This window comes from Schistocerca americana, chromosome 4 (assembly GCF_021461395.2).
Source record: "Schistocerca americana isolate TAMUIC-IGC-003095 chromosome 4, iqSchAmer2.1, whole genome shotgun sequence".
Taxonomy (NCBI): Eukaryota; Metazoa; Arthropoda; class Insecta; order Orthoptera; family Acrididae; genus Schistocerca; species Schistocerca americana.
This window is the reverse complement of record NC_060122.1, coordinates 167,001,925-167,019,725: the sequence shown is the minus strand read 5'-3', so window position 1 is coordinate 167,019,725 and position 17,801 is coordinate 167,001,925. Positions and strand designations below refer to the sequence as shown.

At 38.5% G+C, this 17,801-nt stretch overlaps 1 protein-coding gene across 1 annotated transcript in view; it reads right to left on the bottom strand.

Moving 5' to 3' along the window:
* The window catches only part of LOC124613331 (PC-esterase domain-containing protein 1A-like), a 190,905-nt gene that overhangs the window by 151,332 nt on the left and 21,772 nt on the right, over window positions 1-17,801 (bottom strand). Inside the window, exon 3 of the mRNA XM_047142027.1 lies at window positions 9,014-9,156. Coding sequence (XP_046997983.1) covers window positions 9,014-9,156 — 143 coding nt within the window. The remainder of the gene's footprint in view (window positions 1-9,013; window positions 9,157-17,801) is intronic.

Sequence of the window (17,801 nt, the reverse complement as noted above, 5' to 3'; positions counted from 1 at the left end):
TTGTTTTCCCATTGTTCAGGATTTAAGAGACCTGTCATGCTGAAACTTTGTGATCCTCTTCAACTTTTTGGGTACAGTAGCTTAGTTGTAGTACAAAAAGTCAAATTACAGTAAATTCATCATAGTGTGCTATCAAAAAGGCTCATAAATCTTGTCACACCAAATTCTGGCTATACTTTATTGCCTTGTGTCTACTGAAAGAGTAACTTTCTGAAGCTAATACTTTAGTTATCTGCAGCCTGCCAGCATGTCACAAAGCTCTGCAAGTGGCACCCAGATTGCTCAAATAATAACTGAGTTATCAAAGTTCAAAATGTGCTAAAAAAATTTAATCAGTCAATTTTGGCTCACTTTCAAAAGGTCATATCTCAAAGGGGATCACTCAAATTTGATTTTTCCCTGCATGATTGAAAATAGCTCACCTTGCTTGATCAGGAAAAGTTGTTTTTATTTTGGAGACTTTGCACTTAAGAACAAATAAACTTATATTTTCATTACATTACATTTCTCAACATTGCAACTTAAATGAATAAATGATCAACTTTGATTTACCATTACTCAGGATCTAAGAGACCTGTCATGGTGAAACTTTTTGATCCTGTTCTTAACTTTTTGGGTACAATATCTTAGCTGTAAAACGAAAGGTCAAACTATGGTAAATTCATCACAGTATGCTATCAAAGTGGCCCGTAATTTACATTTATATTACATTAAAAAATACATGTACCAGTAGTACTCTTTATGATTCCCATTGTTATTAGTTCATTTGCTGAAACTTGTTACTAAAAGCAATTACAGTTGATTCTAATAAATGTCAGCCCATTATTGTTGCTGATGAAGCTGGAATGACAGAAATAATGTGTTGGTTTGGAATCCAACAAGCATCCTGCCTAGCTGGCCAATAGAGAGAATGTGCAGGTCCATTGGGGTGCATGAAACTGACTGAAACAACATTTTTGTCTTCTGAAACTTCAGACACATTACCAATCCACCATTTTCCATCATATATACAGGCAATGTATTGGCCTGGTTGTAAGGCTGTAATATTTCTGAATGAAACTGTTGCTTGACTTTGGTCAATATTTGCCACGAAAAAATTGTATCATTGGATACTCTTCTAATACAAACTTGCTTTTCATTTAATGGCACAAAATGGTGATTCTTTCTTGTTCCTGATACTGTGCAGACATTTTTAAACCTTGCTTCCTACTCAGTTTTTAACGTTTCAATTTCTTCTTTTGAAACGAAAATGAATTGGATTCCTCTGATATTATTTGTAAGTATTTAAACAAATCAGTTGGTGTCAAAATCTGGTCCTCATTTGGTCTTTGAATGCTTGCTCTTGCTGCCAGGCACTTTACAGTTCCTCCAATTCCATCACCTGGAGATTTTCCATGGCTTGCAGCAAAAAAGTTCCATCCCAAAGTCATTTTGATGGCGGCAGAAATTCAGAAAATTTTTGAAGTTTTTGTACTGCACTGCTGACCCATCACTGAAGTAGTGAACGTGTGTGATTTTTCCAAAGAGACACTTTAGATCTTCTATTAATTTCACTATAAAAGCATGTACAGCGATTGCATCATGTTTCAGGTTGTCGCTTATTATACAGTAACTCATGCTGCTGATGTCCAAGTTATTTCTGAAATACACAACAAATAGGTATAAAGTTGCTTGGCTGTTATTCCAGTGAAAACTTTGAGTTGCATCCTGGACAATCAAGGAATAATTTTCAGCAAAGTCCATTAATATGATTAGTTCAGTTGACTTACAGCTTTCTTTTATGCATTTTAGTGCTTGCTCTGGTGCTTTGATACATAATGATGAGTGGAAAGTTTGTCAAATTTTGAAATCAGATCTTCAATAAAATCCTCGGTGGTCATCTGACTGGTTTCTTTCTAATGTATCTCCATCAGTGTGCACCCACTGTTTGAACTCAATGGTATCATCTGGGTCACTATCTTCAAAACTACTTTCTAAAAACTGTTCCTATAGTTCTTTTCCCAGACAGATTTCACAGCAATGAAGCATGTAGTCTTTGGATTCCAAATCACACACTGTTTTAGCAATCAGACTTTTATAATCTCCTTTAATTGGAGTGCTTGCAAGCATCAATCTCACATTTTGGTGTAAAGTGCAAACACAGACTGAGTGGGTTCCTGCATCACCCACAGTGATGCACCGTTTTCGCCTCAATTCGCAAAATCCAATTTCAGGCCCATGCTGAAGTCAATATGCAGCAAACAGTTCTTTCAAATTATTCAGAAGAAGGTATTTTTGCTTCAAAACTTTCTTTCCTTTTATCCTAAACGATACACAGCCTTTTTACCTGGACAAATGTGGCTAAATTCTTCATTCTGAAGAAATGTTACCACTCTTTCTTTTATGACATCTGGAATCTTCTTGCTGCACTTGTTCTTTGGCAGAGCTTATACACAATTTTCTGCCTGTAACTTCCTAGCTGCTTTTACCATCCTCTCTGAAACACCAAATTCTTGCACTGTCTTTTTTATAGTCCAGCTTTGTAGCACTACTGTCAGTATTTGCAATTTTTCAGGTTGCCTTGACAACTGCAACTTCTCTTTCAGTTCTTTAATCAGCTGCTTATAATCTTCACAATCAGGACATGTCTTGCTTGTACTAGGTGTTTGAAGATCTTTTGGGGCGAATCCTCCACCAGCAGCAATGTTATTCGCAATTGCCTCTTGAGCTCCACTTATTTTTTGTTTTGCATAACCTTTCACATCCCTTTTTCATACTCTCTGAAATTTTAGACGGGAGACCCCAAAAGCAATTAGACTTGAATCGATTGATACTTCTGGATATGCTTCATCTTCTGACTGATTTGAAGTTGACTGTGACTTTTCTGCTTTCTTTGCTAAAAACTGTTTTCTGCAAGTTGGACAGATCTTATGACCAGGTTTCACATGGCTCTTAGTCATGGCTTGTAATTGCTTTGCTGTTTCCACATTGACAATCCATAAACCCTTTTTAACAGAATGGTTCTTTGCACCAAAAGGATTACAACAAGATCTCTGTAGAAAGTCATATTTGTCCACAAGTATTGTTTTGTGATGAAACCATATTTGTGCATTTTCAGTAAGACGTATCTCACCTCTTTGGTTTATTAATTCCTGTTGTTCTACCGAAAATTCTTTGATTGGAAAGAAGCCTTTTTGACGTGTTTATGTTTTCAGATGACATGCAGAATTATCTGCAAAGCCAATGACACATGGTACTGATATCCATTACACTACAATTAAATTTATGCTTCCAATTGCCGTTTGCTTCAATATTATATAAAGTAAAAGTGGTGTACATTTCCAACTGAAAAAATATTAAACAATCATAGATAATGAGAACTTCCTTGAGAACACAACAGAAAAAATTAAATAACCTGATAAACATTTCTAAAGAGTCACCCCGTACCTTGAAATAATTTTTACTTACCAAACAAAGATGTTTATCCAGTAATTACAACACACTTTACATCATTTGAAAAGGCACACACAACATCTGAACACTCTTCCTTGCCCAACAGTGCGCTTCAGACTAATCGTTGAAGCATGTTACCAAACTCCATCGTTAACACTAAACTGGTCTGTCTCCAAAATAAAAACAACTTTTTCTGATCAGACAAAGTGAGCTCAGGTAACTCAGTTATTATTTGAGCAATCTGGATGCCACTTGCAGGACTCAATGACATTTTGGCAGGCTGCAGATAACCAAAGTAATAGCTTCAGAAAGTTGTTCTTTCAGTAGATGCAAGGCAATAAAGTATAGCTAAAATTTGGTACGACAAGATTTATGAGCCACTTTGATAGCACATTATGATGAATTTACCATAATTTGACCTTTTGTACTACAACTAAGCTATTGCACCCAAAAAGTTGAAGAGGATCACAAAGCTTCAGCACAACAGGTCTCTTAGATCCTGAACAATAGTAACCAAAGTTGATCATTTATTCACTTCAGTCGCAATGTCAAAAACGAGCCTTTATGAAAAGGTGGCTAGTGGCCCCATCATACTACTTATAAAGCTGTAATTTGGCAGTGCTTCATGTAAGGCGTATAAGTACATCCTGTAACAATTTCATTGAAATTGGAGATGGTCAAGTGGAGACCCTTAGGCCATCTGACATGGAATGGCCCATAAAGGTATTGGTGTACATCTAGCTGTACACAGCTGATGAAAAATTTTTAAACTATTATAAATCATAACAAAGCATCAATGCTACTTGTAAAATCACTACAAGTGGCTGAAGTCACTATAACACATTCTGGCAGATGAAGTATTTCTTGACTTCTGGAAAGTTTTTGGCTCAGTACTATACCAATGATTATTAATGAAAGCACTATCAATATGGGACATCAAATGAAATCATTATCTGTTCAAAATGGTTCAAACGGCTCTGAGCACTATGGGACTTAGCATCTGAGGTCATCAGTCCCCTAGAACTTAAAACTACTTAAACCTAACCAACCTAAGGACATCACACACATCCATGCCCAAGGCAGGATTCAAACCTGCGACTGTAGCGGTCGCGCGGTTCCCGACTGTAGCGCCTAGAACCGCTCGGCCACACCAGCCAGCCGATTATCTGTCTTCATTATCCTTACATATTATGGATGTTATGCATGTGTGTATGTTCCAAACTTCCTTCCAGCTGCACTTGGTACACACATTCCTTACTGAAAGCAATAATTGCTGTGAGGCTAAGACATTTAAATTAGACATTTAAATTTATTACTTCTTTGCTACTAACTCCCTTCATAACATGTTTTGCTGGTAGTATCCATGTATGCCATTGAATGCACCTAAGCAAAATATATCACTGTGTGAAACATATTTCAAGAGATCTGATGAGGGCATAAACACTGAGATGCATGATAAAATGTCGCATCATGCATGCAGTTTTAATACATGTATTCTTTACCACTATGACACTCCTACAGGTAAGTCAACTTAAGGAAATCCTTGAGACCTGGGAGCACTTCTGACAACTTTCAACTGCAAATGACAAATGGCTATCTAGATCCACAAGGTTCTTGCATAAAGTGTTCTTCTCTCCAATCTCAAAGATTTTCTTGCAGGCCATTTTATTCTGGACCAATGTTGATCCTTTGTCCTACTGTCTCTTATTATTCTCAGTTTTACAATGTATTTACATTTTCCAGTAACCCAAAGTTATCCATCAAATTCAATTTGTATTCTCCATTTGTGCATATCTGCCCATAAATTTTCTTCAGTATTTCTTCTTCTAGCTAATGCCTGATTTGCTTATGTCCATGTGGCTGATGGTCTCCCTTTTTCCTTCCTTCCAGGTGGTTCCCATTCCATAATCTGTTGTGCCAGTGTCTTCTCTGACATCTTTTCACATGTACTCAAACTAGTGGCTTCAGTTCTGACACTTTCCCAACTGGATATCCTTTCAGACCACCTCCAAAAGTCCATATCAGTTGCCCGCAATCTTTTCATTAATTAGGATCAAATGATCCACACTTCTGATCCTTATTATTACAACACTTCTAATAATTGTTTTTAAGATTTTTCTTTTGTTTGACTTCTAATTGGTTGAGCCCATTAAATACCATTTAATATGCCCATTAAATACCATTTAATATTCCAATAGTAAACTTTCCAGCACTTATACTTGAATTAATTTCCATGTTTAGCATCTACAGATATTTTTGTACCCTTCAGTATGTGTAATTGTTCTCAACCTTCATCCAGTGTAAAATCCTGATTTGTTCCTCCTGTTACCAAGTATTTTGTTTTATTTATGCTGGCCTGAACACCTCATTTTTTACACTCCTCTTATCAATTTTCTAGTGATATATTCAATGTCTTCTCCATCTTGTGGTGAAATTGGCTGGTTGTCAGTGAGTTATAGTACTATCTTTCATTGGGGTTTCTATGTTATTACATTTTTCTTCCAATGTTCCAATGCTTTCTCTGAATATATTTTATTAAGTGTTGGTGGTAAGCTGGATCCCTTTGTAGCTTTAAATCCCTGTGAGATGAAGTTTTGCAGTTTTTGTTCTAGATGTACAGTTTTTACATAGATTCTGAATAGTTTTAATTGTGATAATAGTATTTCATATATTAACCATATGATTAACTGAAATAGTAGGAGAAATATATGTGGTCAAAATAGCTAAAAAATGCATTTTTAAAAAAAATACTGAGTGTTAATTGTAAAAGAAAGTGTATGATATGTTTTCTTTTGCTTTCTTACTAGGATTCAGCACACTAATAATGACAAATATAAACCACTTTCATTTAATTAATATGTTTCATTGTTTGCTTATGTAATCTGTCAGATTTGCAAACCTTGTAACAATTTGTGCCATAACACAGATTTCACTTGTTCCACCAGAACTGATAATACATACAAAATGTGATGGTTTTCTTACAACCATGGGCTTCCAGCTATGTTTTATTTCATAGGTGTCTGGGGTAGCAGTCGTATATCACCTTATATAAACAGACTGAAGTAGCTCTGCACTTTGTTTATTCCATCACTCATCGTGCTTACTTTGTCAGGATGAGCTTCAGTATATTACCAAAATTTAAAGTAATATATCATGTTAAATGCTTAAAAAAAAAAAAAGCTTTCAAAAACCACCATGACATGTAAGCTTTTTGTTTCTTTAATTTGTCTCAGTTTTTATCAGAAACCTATCTTTCAACACTCCACTGACCACAGAAAATAACTTCACACAGCTATTTGTGTAATGGAATTGAAAGTGCATTCTCAGTGCAGTTAAATAGAAAATGCTGGTCTTCAATAACATGCCTTGAAGGGTTATTCCAGGCTTAGACTGTGTGCTCATAATCACTTTATGACAAGAAGGGTTATCAGTGAGTGAAATTGTCTACAAAATTAGGGCCCACCACACTGATGACTTTTTAACATTAACAGCTGTTGTGAGGTACACAACATTGGAGATGCCTCGGAGCATTTGCTTATGCTCAATAGCACCACCTGAGGAGTGCCATTTACCAATTATGGCTCATGGGTACCTCAAATAAAATTCTGTACATGTGTGTCCTGCCGTTTTTTTTAAGCAACTGGGAATACAGGGTCAAGACAGACAGTACACAACTGCCTCCATGAAATCAATTTGGCCTCTAAGCACCAATTACGAACAACAATATAATTCTCCCAGGATGACACAGTGCAAAGAAGGTGGGCAAGGGGACACCTGGAATAGGTTCTGGATCGTTACTATAAGGTTCTCTTCATCCATGAGGACATTACCACTCTTTGCAATACAGCAGAGGGCGAGTGCACAGCCTGTTAAGCGGCTTGTCTGCACAGGCACACCGTTCCTTTAAGCCCTTACATAAATGATTATTTATTTGCTTAGCTATGAATGATAGTCCTACACACAAAGGTCTGATCAAATCTGTAAATACTTTTAGCACAGCAGTGGCAGGCAATAAACAGTTCATTACATCACAGTCACCATAATTCCACTATGTTCACAGCTCACAAACTTATAAACTGAAGACTAGCTTCTGAACAGTCCTACAGGCTTGATCCTGCCTCAGAATCAAAACATGTGTGGCCCCACGCCATTTTAGCCCACCTAACACGCACAGCTCCCTTCACATCGAAGACCATGATCTTTACCTAGCACCTCTGCCCTGCATTTTCTGTCACTTGACACACTGCTCTAGTCAAATTAAGATCCATATACTTGACCATCACTCATTTACAGAAAAATACTTTTCACAATATGCAAATATTAAACCAATTACATTACACAGTTCTGTACACTTATTCTACCACATACTATTATATTTTCTCATTACAATTTTTTATTTTTTTATTTTTAGTATATGGCATGAACTGGAACAGCAATTGCTCGCCAAAACAACTACTTAATTCTTCCTTGCCTGTTTTGCATCATGTTATTCAAATCCTTCTACAAGTATTAATACATAAAATTATTATTAAATGAACATAGAAAATGAAATATCAGTACAAATTACCCACACAAATGCTAATAGCTTTATGTATTTGGAGATGGCTCCACTTTAGGTGCACAATTTCACCCATTATATTAAACTGTGTATTATTAGGGAGGAGCCTCTCAGTTCTTGTCTAGGCCTACAGTCAACATTTCAGCGAAGGATTTGTCTTTTGAGGTGACAAGCGCATAACACCCATCTTAGCAACACACTCCTCCAAGAAGCAAGAATTGATTAAATGGAATGGCCTACTGTACTTGCTGGCATTAACAAAAATGAGCCTACTGGGGATCACGTGGAACTGGCAGTATGCCATTACAGAGGCCATCTCACAAACTACATAACCTAAGTATAGTCACCATCTAAGAATGGGACAGGCTTGAGCAGGAAAGTCTCTACCAACTTGTGGGCAGCATGCTCTGAGTGGTCAACTACTATCTTCTCCATGCTGCAAACTGCAGTATATAAAACAGTACTTCAAATGTATTACTGTAACATGAATAAACATTTCTTGGATATAATATGATGCAACAAAAATTTCTGATCATTCATCCAATGCCTTAAAATGTCTGACAGGTACCAAAGCAGATTTTAAATCTCCTGGACAATTCCTTCTATTCCATAAATGAATTCCTGTTTAAAAAAATGCATGGAAAAAAATTGTTTTTCGATGTAAATGCATAAGTAAAACTAAAAAAAAATAATGTGTTAATTCATGTTAACACTGAACATGTATTCATATCCTGTGAACTGACTCGTCTCACAACATTTCGATAAAAGAATTATTCAAATGATACATTGAACATGTAACTAATAATTAACTAACTAAATTATGATCAAATGCTTGAAAAGTACATCTGGATATTAAAATACTAGTCATTTCTTATTACAATGACATTCAGTTCCAGAGGTGCATTTTAAGATTAACAAATCAATAAATCAGAGTAAAATGTATACAATGTCTGCTAGTAACAATTTATCTCAATTTCTGGTATTTATTCTGTTTTGCACTCCATGCCAAATAGGAACACATACCGTGATATGTCCCACAAGCAAGAATTCACAACTACTACATCAGGACAATATGATGCTCCAGATTTGATGGCTCCAAGCATATTTTTGACTTCTTCTGAGTAGCACTTTGTTAAAAAACTGTATTTCACACGTACATTGTGGTTCTGAAATAAATGTAATGTGTCTGTAAAAAATGCACTGTCTTTTGTCAACAACTACTGCAGTATCAGCTTACAGTGTAAAACAATGGCACAATACAATAACTAGTCAGCATTTACCATACAAATTCAGTTAATCTGCCAGTACATGCCACTGACTTTTCTATCATATGTCTAATTTAATTAATCTGATGGCACTAGTGAAAATACCTGGATGGAACAATACATAAAAAATGGGAAAGGCAGCAACTCATCTATAGCAGGCAGATGGGTGATGCACAGACACAGGTAACAGAAAACAAGAGTTGACAAGCTTTTGAGCTCTGGCTCATTTTCTAGCAGAAAGATCAGTCATTCCCACACACAATCACTCAGGTGCCAAAGGCACAAAATCGTGGTCACAGTGACACAATCATTGATTGTTGAGAGCAGTTGTCTGGGCTGATGGATGTGGAGACAGGGTAGGGTAGGATGATTGAGGCAAGTGGGGTTTAATGGGGTAGTACGAGATAGAAATGGGAAAGACAGATGGCTCAGTGAGTGCACAACAAGACAAAAGGGGTTCTGAGAGTGTAGGGTAAATTATAAATATAAAAAGACAGAAAGATGGAGCAGGAGGAGAGGAGAAGACAGGGAGGGGAGAAATAAGGGTAGGGGAGAAAGAAAGGGAGGAAGGAGAGAGAAGGGAGGGGGGGTGGGGGCAAGAAGAATGGTTGGAGAAGACAGTGCCTGATCTGGACAGAGAAGTTGTAGAGTGGACAATGACAGAAGGGAAAAGGGAAGGTAAGACCGTGGGAAACAAGTTAGTAGAGGTTTAGGCTGGGGGACTGCAGAGTACTATGTATGATGGAATGACAGTTCCCACCTGTGTAGTTTAGAGAAACTTGTTCTTGAACAGAATTTCCACATGGTCTACATAGTGAAACTTGTGCTGGAATGGAATTTCCAAATGGCCCACACAGTGAAGCAGCTGTAAGTAGTCATTTGTGTTGTTCTGTGCAGCATTTCAGCAATGGATGATTAAGTTCACAATTGGCCAGTTTGGTGGTGGCAGTTCATGTGAGTAGAGAGTTGGTTGCCTGTCATGCCCACATAGAATGCAACATAGTAATTACAGCACAGTTGATATGTAACATGGCTGATTTGACACATGGCTCCACCATTTACAGAGTAGGAAAAGCCTGTGAGTGGAACTGCAGAAGGAAGTGGAGAGTGGGGGCATGGGACAGGTCTTACACCTCGTTCATCTACAAGGAAATGAATGACTTCTGGGTGCAGCAATGGCAGTGTGCCTGGAATAGGGATGGACAAGAATATTCTGCAAGTTGGATGGGTGGACGAACACTATTTTGAATGATGTGGATATGATATTGGGTAGGATATCACTCATATCAGAGCATTACAAGAGGTAGTGAAAACCTTGTTGGATGATATGATTGAGCTGTTCAACCTTTTCAACACCAACTGGGTGATAAAGGGTGTCAGAGGAGGAGATGGCACACAACAAGGTTATCACTATATTTCAACAGCTCCTGCTTTCCATTGCACATGCAGTGTCAATGGGTGGTGAAGCTGTAAGGAAGCAACTTTTTGATTTTTGACAGTGCATGGGTGACAGCTGCCGAAATGGAAGTATTGTTGGTCGTTAGTGTGCTTGATAAGAACACACATATCTACAGATCCATCTAAGAGGTGGAGATAGACATCTAGGAAGGTGGCTTATTGACTTGAGAAAGGCCAACTGAAGTGAATTTTGGAGCAAGTGTTGAGGTTATGGACGAAAGAGCAAAAGGTTGTCTTTACCATGACCACATATCATGAAAAAGAACTCTTCCAGATGGCCCATAAATAGGAACGTGCCATGTGGATACCACAGATTTTTTTATACATTTGGCCTTCAAAAGTGAAATAACTATGGGTCAGTATGTGGTTGATCAGGATTAGGAAAGATGTGAAAAACTATGTGATCAAAAGTATCTGGACATCTGGCTGAAAATGACTTACAAGTTCATGGCACCCTCCATCGGTAATGCCGAAATCCAATATGGTGTTGGCCCACCCTTAGCCTTGATGACAGCTTCCACTCTCACAGGCATACATTCAATCAGGTTCTGGAAGGTTTCTTGGGGAATGGCAGTCCATTCTTCATGGAATGCTGCACTGAAGAGAGGTATCGATGTTGGTCGGTGAGGCCTGGCACTAAGACAGCATTCCAAAACATCCCAAAGGTGTTCTATTGGATTCAGGTCAGGACTCTGTGCAGGCCAGTCCATTACAGGGACGTTATTGTCGTGTAACCCCTTTGCCATAGGCCGTGCATTATGAACAGGTGCTCGATCAAGTTGAAAGATGCAATCGCCATCTCTGGATTGCTCTTCAACAGTGTGAAGCAAGAAGGTGCTTAAAACATCAATGTAGGCCTGTGCTGTGATAGTGCCATGCAAAACAACAAGGGGTGCAAGTCCTCTCCTTGAAAAACATGACCACACCACAACACCACTGCCTCCGAATTTTACTGTTGGCACTACACACGCTGGCAGATGACGTTCACCGGGCATTTGCCATACCCACACCCTGCCATCAGACCGCCACATTGTGTATCGTGATTCGTCACTCCACACAAACGTATTTCCACTGTTCAATCGTCCAATGTTTATGCTCCTTACACCAAGCAAGGCGTCATTTGGCATTTACTGGCATGACTTGTGGCTTATGAGCAGCCGCTCGACCATGAAATCCAAATTTTCTCACCTCCCAACTAACTGTCATAGTATTTGCAGTGGAGCCTGATGCAGTTTGGAATTCCTGTGTGATGGTCTGGATAGATGTCTGCCTATTACACATTACGAATGTGTCGGCGGTCTCTGTCAGTCAACAGACGAGGTCAGCCTGTATGATTTTGTGCTGTACGTGTCCTTTCACGTTTCCACTTTACTATCACAATGGAAATGGTGGACCTAGGGATGTGTAGGAGTGTGGAAATCTCACATACAGACGTGTGACACAACTGACACTCAATCGCCTGACCATGTTCAACGTCCGTGATTTCTGCAAAGCGCCCCCGCTCTGCCCATGAATTCTAATGACTACTGAGATCGCTCATATGGAGTACCTGGCAGTAGGTGGCAGCACAATGCACCTAATATGAAAAACGTATGTTTTTGGGGGTGTCTGGATACTTTTGATCACATAGTGTAGGTTTGGTATCAGGAGGATGTTGGGAAAGGCTGTGTTCCATAGCCGCACGGCCATGAGTATGCAGGATGTATGTCGTACAGGGATGTTTCATCCACGGTGACCAACAAGGAGACTGGTGATAATGAGACAGGAACTGTGAAAAGGTAGTGAAGGAAGTGAGCAGTCCTTGGATGTAGGATGGGAGGATAAGGACAACAGTCTGAGAGGTGTTGGTCAATAAAGGCAGAGTTTCGTTCCATGAAGGAACTGTACCCAGCCACAACAGGACAACGAGCAGGGAGACCTATGGGGATGAGTTTGTGGAGTATTCAGAAAGTAAGAATGTGGTGATTTGCTGGTGTGAGGAGGGAGATGGTTTCAGATGTTTAGTTTTGGGATGGACCTAAGCTCTTGAGGAGATGCTACTGTATTGTTGGACATCTAGGATGGCATCATGGTTATAAGATTTGAAAGCAGAGGTGTCAGAAAGTTGGCAGAGACCCTCAGCCACACAGTCACTACGATTCACGACCACTGTGCCTTTGTCTGCAGGAAGGCTGATAAGGTTACAGATAGCTGTGTGCTCCACACAAGAGTAATGTTAGACTCACTAGTGAGGGATTTAGGATTGGAAGGTAATGCCAAGTAAGAAATGGGGAATTCTGGAAATATTACCAGTCAACAGACGAGGTCAGCCTGTATGCTTTTGTGCTGTATGTGTCCCTCCACGTTTCCACTTCACTATCACAATGGGTGGAAGCAAAGGAGGATCATGATTGGAGGGAGGATGGAACTGTTTTAAACAATATTGTATGCGGAGTTTTGTTTGGCTGCTGTGTGGTGAGGAATGTTTCCATTGTAAAGAACAAATGAAGAAGGCCCTTTACAAGTGCAGCATGGCTGAATTCAGGTTTTGGGTTAAGGGTGAGGCCTTTAGAAAATACTGAGACTTCTACAGGGATCAGACTTTTGGTATAAAGGTTGAAAACGGTTTACGGGATGAGTGTTCAGGAGCAGTGTGTTTCATGGAGGGTGGAGAAAGTTTCTGATGATTAATTTGATCAATATATGAAAAGTATGAAACTAATAACCACAAAAATAACAAGTAAAAAATAAATGAAAATAGGGCAATGAATGGCAGAAACTGATGGTACAATGTTATATCATATATGAAATTTCCCAGTTGAATAACTACTTGCAAAATTCAAGTTCCTGGTGTAATAAATGACTGCCCCTCATACACCAAATACATGTAAATAATAATAATAATAATTGATGGAAACCATTAAAACCTGTTAAAATATGTTTAAAAATGCTTCCATTAAAGAATATGCAATGGTTTTTAGTGCAAATGTAGGGTGGCTCATCTCCTGTTACAGACTGTGAAGCATTTTAATATAATTCAGGGCACTGAAATGTGGCAGAAGCAATATAAAAAGGTGGATGCTTTGGCTGGAGTATAAAAAATATTCCATCTGAAGATATCACCACATATGGACAACGAAAAGTATGGCTGCCATGGCCACATTTAAACGTACACCTTGCGGACACTCACTTTAGGCCACTCTTACTTGCACTGCCATTTGATCTATTAACTCAACTACAAGATGGTAGCCTGCAGGTGAGTAGCGCATTGGTCAACTTTGTAGCTTCTTCAGGCCTCTTTCACTGCTATGGGGAGCATGTTCATTCTCATATATTAATGACTTGCCATTCTATATTCATGAAGAGGCAAAGTTAGTTCTATTTTGGTGATAAACATCTTAGTAAATTAGCTTACTACGCCTATTTTCACTCATTGCTTTCATATGGCATCATATTTTGGGGGAATTCATCACTGAGGAATAAAGTATTTATTGCACAAAAGCGTGTAATCAGAATAATAGCTGGAGTCCACCCAAGATCATCCTGCAGACATTTATTTAAGGATCTAGGGATATTCACAGTAGCTTCTCAGTATATATACTCTCTTATGAAATTTGTTATTAACAACCTAACCCAATTCAAAAGTAATAGCAGTGTGCATAACTACAATACTAGGAGAAAGGATGATCTTCATTATTCAAGATTAAATCTAACTTCGGCACAGAAAGGGGTGAATTATACTGGCACTAAAGTCTTTGGTCACTTACCAAATAGCATCAAAAGTCTGACAGATAACCAACAAGTATTTAAGAAGAAATTAAAAGAATTTCTGAATGACAACTCCTTCTACTCCATAGAGGAATTTTTAGATATAAATTAAGAAAAAAAAAATATTAAAAAAAATTTAAAAAAAATTAAAAAAAATAAAAATAAAAATAAAGAAAAACAAAAAACACAAAAAATAAAGTTGTTATATTAACTTAAGTATGTTGTTAAATTAACCTAATTATGTCATGTATTGGAAAATTCGACTCGTTCCACATCATTACGAAATATCGTATTCATGATCCATGGAACTAGTATTAATCTAATCTAATCTAATCTCAATTTTAATGCGACAAAGTACACAACATAATGTCAACAGATGAGAACACTATTTGTGACAGAGCAGGCTGACCCACACTGTCCAACTTTGTATGCCCTCATATTTCATGTATTAAGGCTCGTATAAAATTTTCGTTAACTTTCTTTTCAAAATCCCCATGTTAAAGTTCTTAAATTAAGCACATAGTATGCACATTATTCCCCCCCCCCCCCCCCCCCCCCTCCATGAACCATGGACCTTGCCGTTGGTGGGGAGGCTTGCGTGCCATACCACACTGACACGGTATTTTATAAATAGGACAGACAACGCGTACAGTGGAAGAGCGTTGCACAGAACATCAACATTGCACTCGCCTACTGCAACCCAATAAGTCTGCAGTTGCGGAACATTGTATTTCTAATGGACATTCAATGGAGTACGACAAAACTTCGATTTTGGCCACTGCAAAAACTTTTTGGGACTCCATTATCAAAGAATCAGTTGAAATACGTATCGCGGGAAATCTAATCAACCGTGACAGTGGTTACCAATTGAATAACGAATGGAATCCCGTCATCTCTGAAATTTGCTCGAGACGAAGACGCCAGAAGACTTCGATAGCTGCGGCCAGCGACAATACCGACGGCAGCTGATTACTGCAGTTCCCCCACTGAGGTCGCTGCCACTGGTCGGTGTGGCCCTTCTGTCTCCACAATTGCAATGCATGCGCGGCAGTACTATCAGCGCTCTATATAAGCTGGAGCGGAGAACGTCTTTGTCAGTCCTTCTTCGGCTCACCTGAAGATGGCTGGCAGTTGTCCAGCCGAAAAATCGTGCAATGAAGTTTACGACAACCGGCTGGAAACCTGAAATCTTTTTGACCAACTGGAATACTCTCTTTGAAATTCTGAAGATAGCAAGAGTAAAATATAGGAGTGAAAGGCTATTTACAACTTGTACCAAAACCAGACCACAGTCATGAGAGTCAAGGGGCATTAGCAGTGGTTTAGAAGGGAGTGAGACAGGGTTGTAGCATATCACTGATGTTATTCAATCTGTACACTGAGCAAGACATAAAGAAAAAGCTCAGAGAGAAGAAATAAAAGCTTTTTATGTTTACCAATGAAACTGTAATTCTGTCAGAGACAGCAAAGGACTTGGAAGAGCAATGGGCAGAATGAACACTGTCTTGAAAGGAGGATATAATATGAAAACGAAAAAACACAAAACACGCATAATGGAAAGTAGCTAAATTAAATTAGTTGATGCTCAGGGAATTGATTAGAAAATGGGCCACTTAAAGTAGTACACGACTTTTGCTATTGAAGGCAGCAAAATGACTGCTCATAGCTCAGATACAGAGGATATAAAATGTTGACTGGCAATGGCAAGAAAAGCAATTCTGAAGAAGTGAAATCTGTTAACACAGAATAGATTTAAATGTAAGGAAGTCTTTTTTGAATGTATTTGTATGGAGTGTAGCCGTATATGGAAGTGTAATGTGGACAACAAACAGTTATGATAAGAGGGGAACAGAAGCTTTTGGTATATGGTGCTACAGAAGAATGATAAAAGATTAGATGAGTAGATCATGTAACTAATGAGCAGGTACTGAATAGATTTGAGAATAAAGAAATTTGTGGTAAAAGCTGACTAGAAGAAGTGATTAGTTGATAGGACACATTCAGAAATTATCAAGGGATCACCAATTTAGTACAGGCGGGAAGTCTGTGTGTGTGTGTGTGTGGGGGGGGGGGGGGGGGGGGGGCGTTGTAGAGGGAGACCAAGAGACCAAGAGATGAATAAGTAAGCAGATTCCGAAGGATGTAAACTGCAGTAGTTATTCAGAGATGAAGAGGTCTGCCCAGGATAGAGTAGCATCAAGAACTGCATTAAACCAGTCTTCACAACGAAGAACACCAAAAAACAGATTTACGTTTTCAAGCTTGCTATTAATGTGATGCATGACATCACTATCCTTCGTCTCATACTGGTCCGTCTATCTTGTTTCAGTTGCATTTGTATTTTTTTGCAATTTTGCAAGTAATATTGTTTTGCTCCTGAAACGGCAACTGGGCCATATCGAGTGCCACTTTAGTGATTGCAATTAGATTTTTAATCATGTTGTTCCTAAGCAATGCTCTATGTTAATTTGTGGCCTTTCATTTATTCATTTCTGTAGGGATGAACCTAATATTGGTCAAATTTTCTACTTTGTGCATGAATTTGAAGTTACTTCCCATGCAATGCTTATTTCCACTGAGTGTACTTAAATTATTTTTTGCATGGTCATCTCTTAACTTCTTATCATACTTAAGTTGAATGTTTGAAGCCATATTACACATAAATTTCCGTCTCTAATGACCTCGTTGTCGACGGGACGTTAAACTCTAACCACCACCACCACACATAAATTTATCAGTTTATGATTAAATGCAGTTTGTTTGTAATGATAACAGGTGTGTGTGTGTGTGTGTGTGTGTGTGTGTGTGTGTGTGTTTGGATCTTATGGGCACTCAACATCAAGGTAATCAGCACCTTACAAACGAATGTGGAGATAAAGTGTGTCATTTCCCCTTAACGTTGGGCCCTGTTCTTCAATTGTTCTTCTACTAAGTGGACTTGCTGCTGATTGTCGCCAAACATTTTCTTCAGCTAGGCCATCAAAGTAGAGGTGGTGCATATTTGTTTAAACATATCGTGTAATACATTTGTTGCATTTAGCAACTGGGTTGAATCCCATTCTGCTGGGCACTAACCAGTGTCTCCAGAAAACACTAATGGATGTCTGATGCACAACTGATTTACTGCTATTTCGGAATCCATCTCTGTCCTGAATATACAGGTCTTAGGAACAATGTACTGCTTGTATACTGGTTCCTGTACGTGTAGTAGACAGATTTTATGTTGTCTAATTGGAGCCACAGTTATGAAGACGCTTTGTGTTTTCCAAACAATGTCACATCATAACCACAATCAGGTCCAGATCCAAAAGCATGATCATCAGTGAAGTAAAACTCTTAGC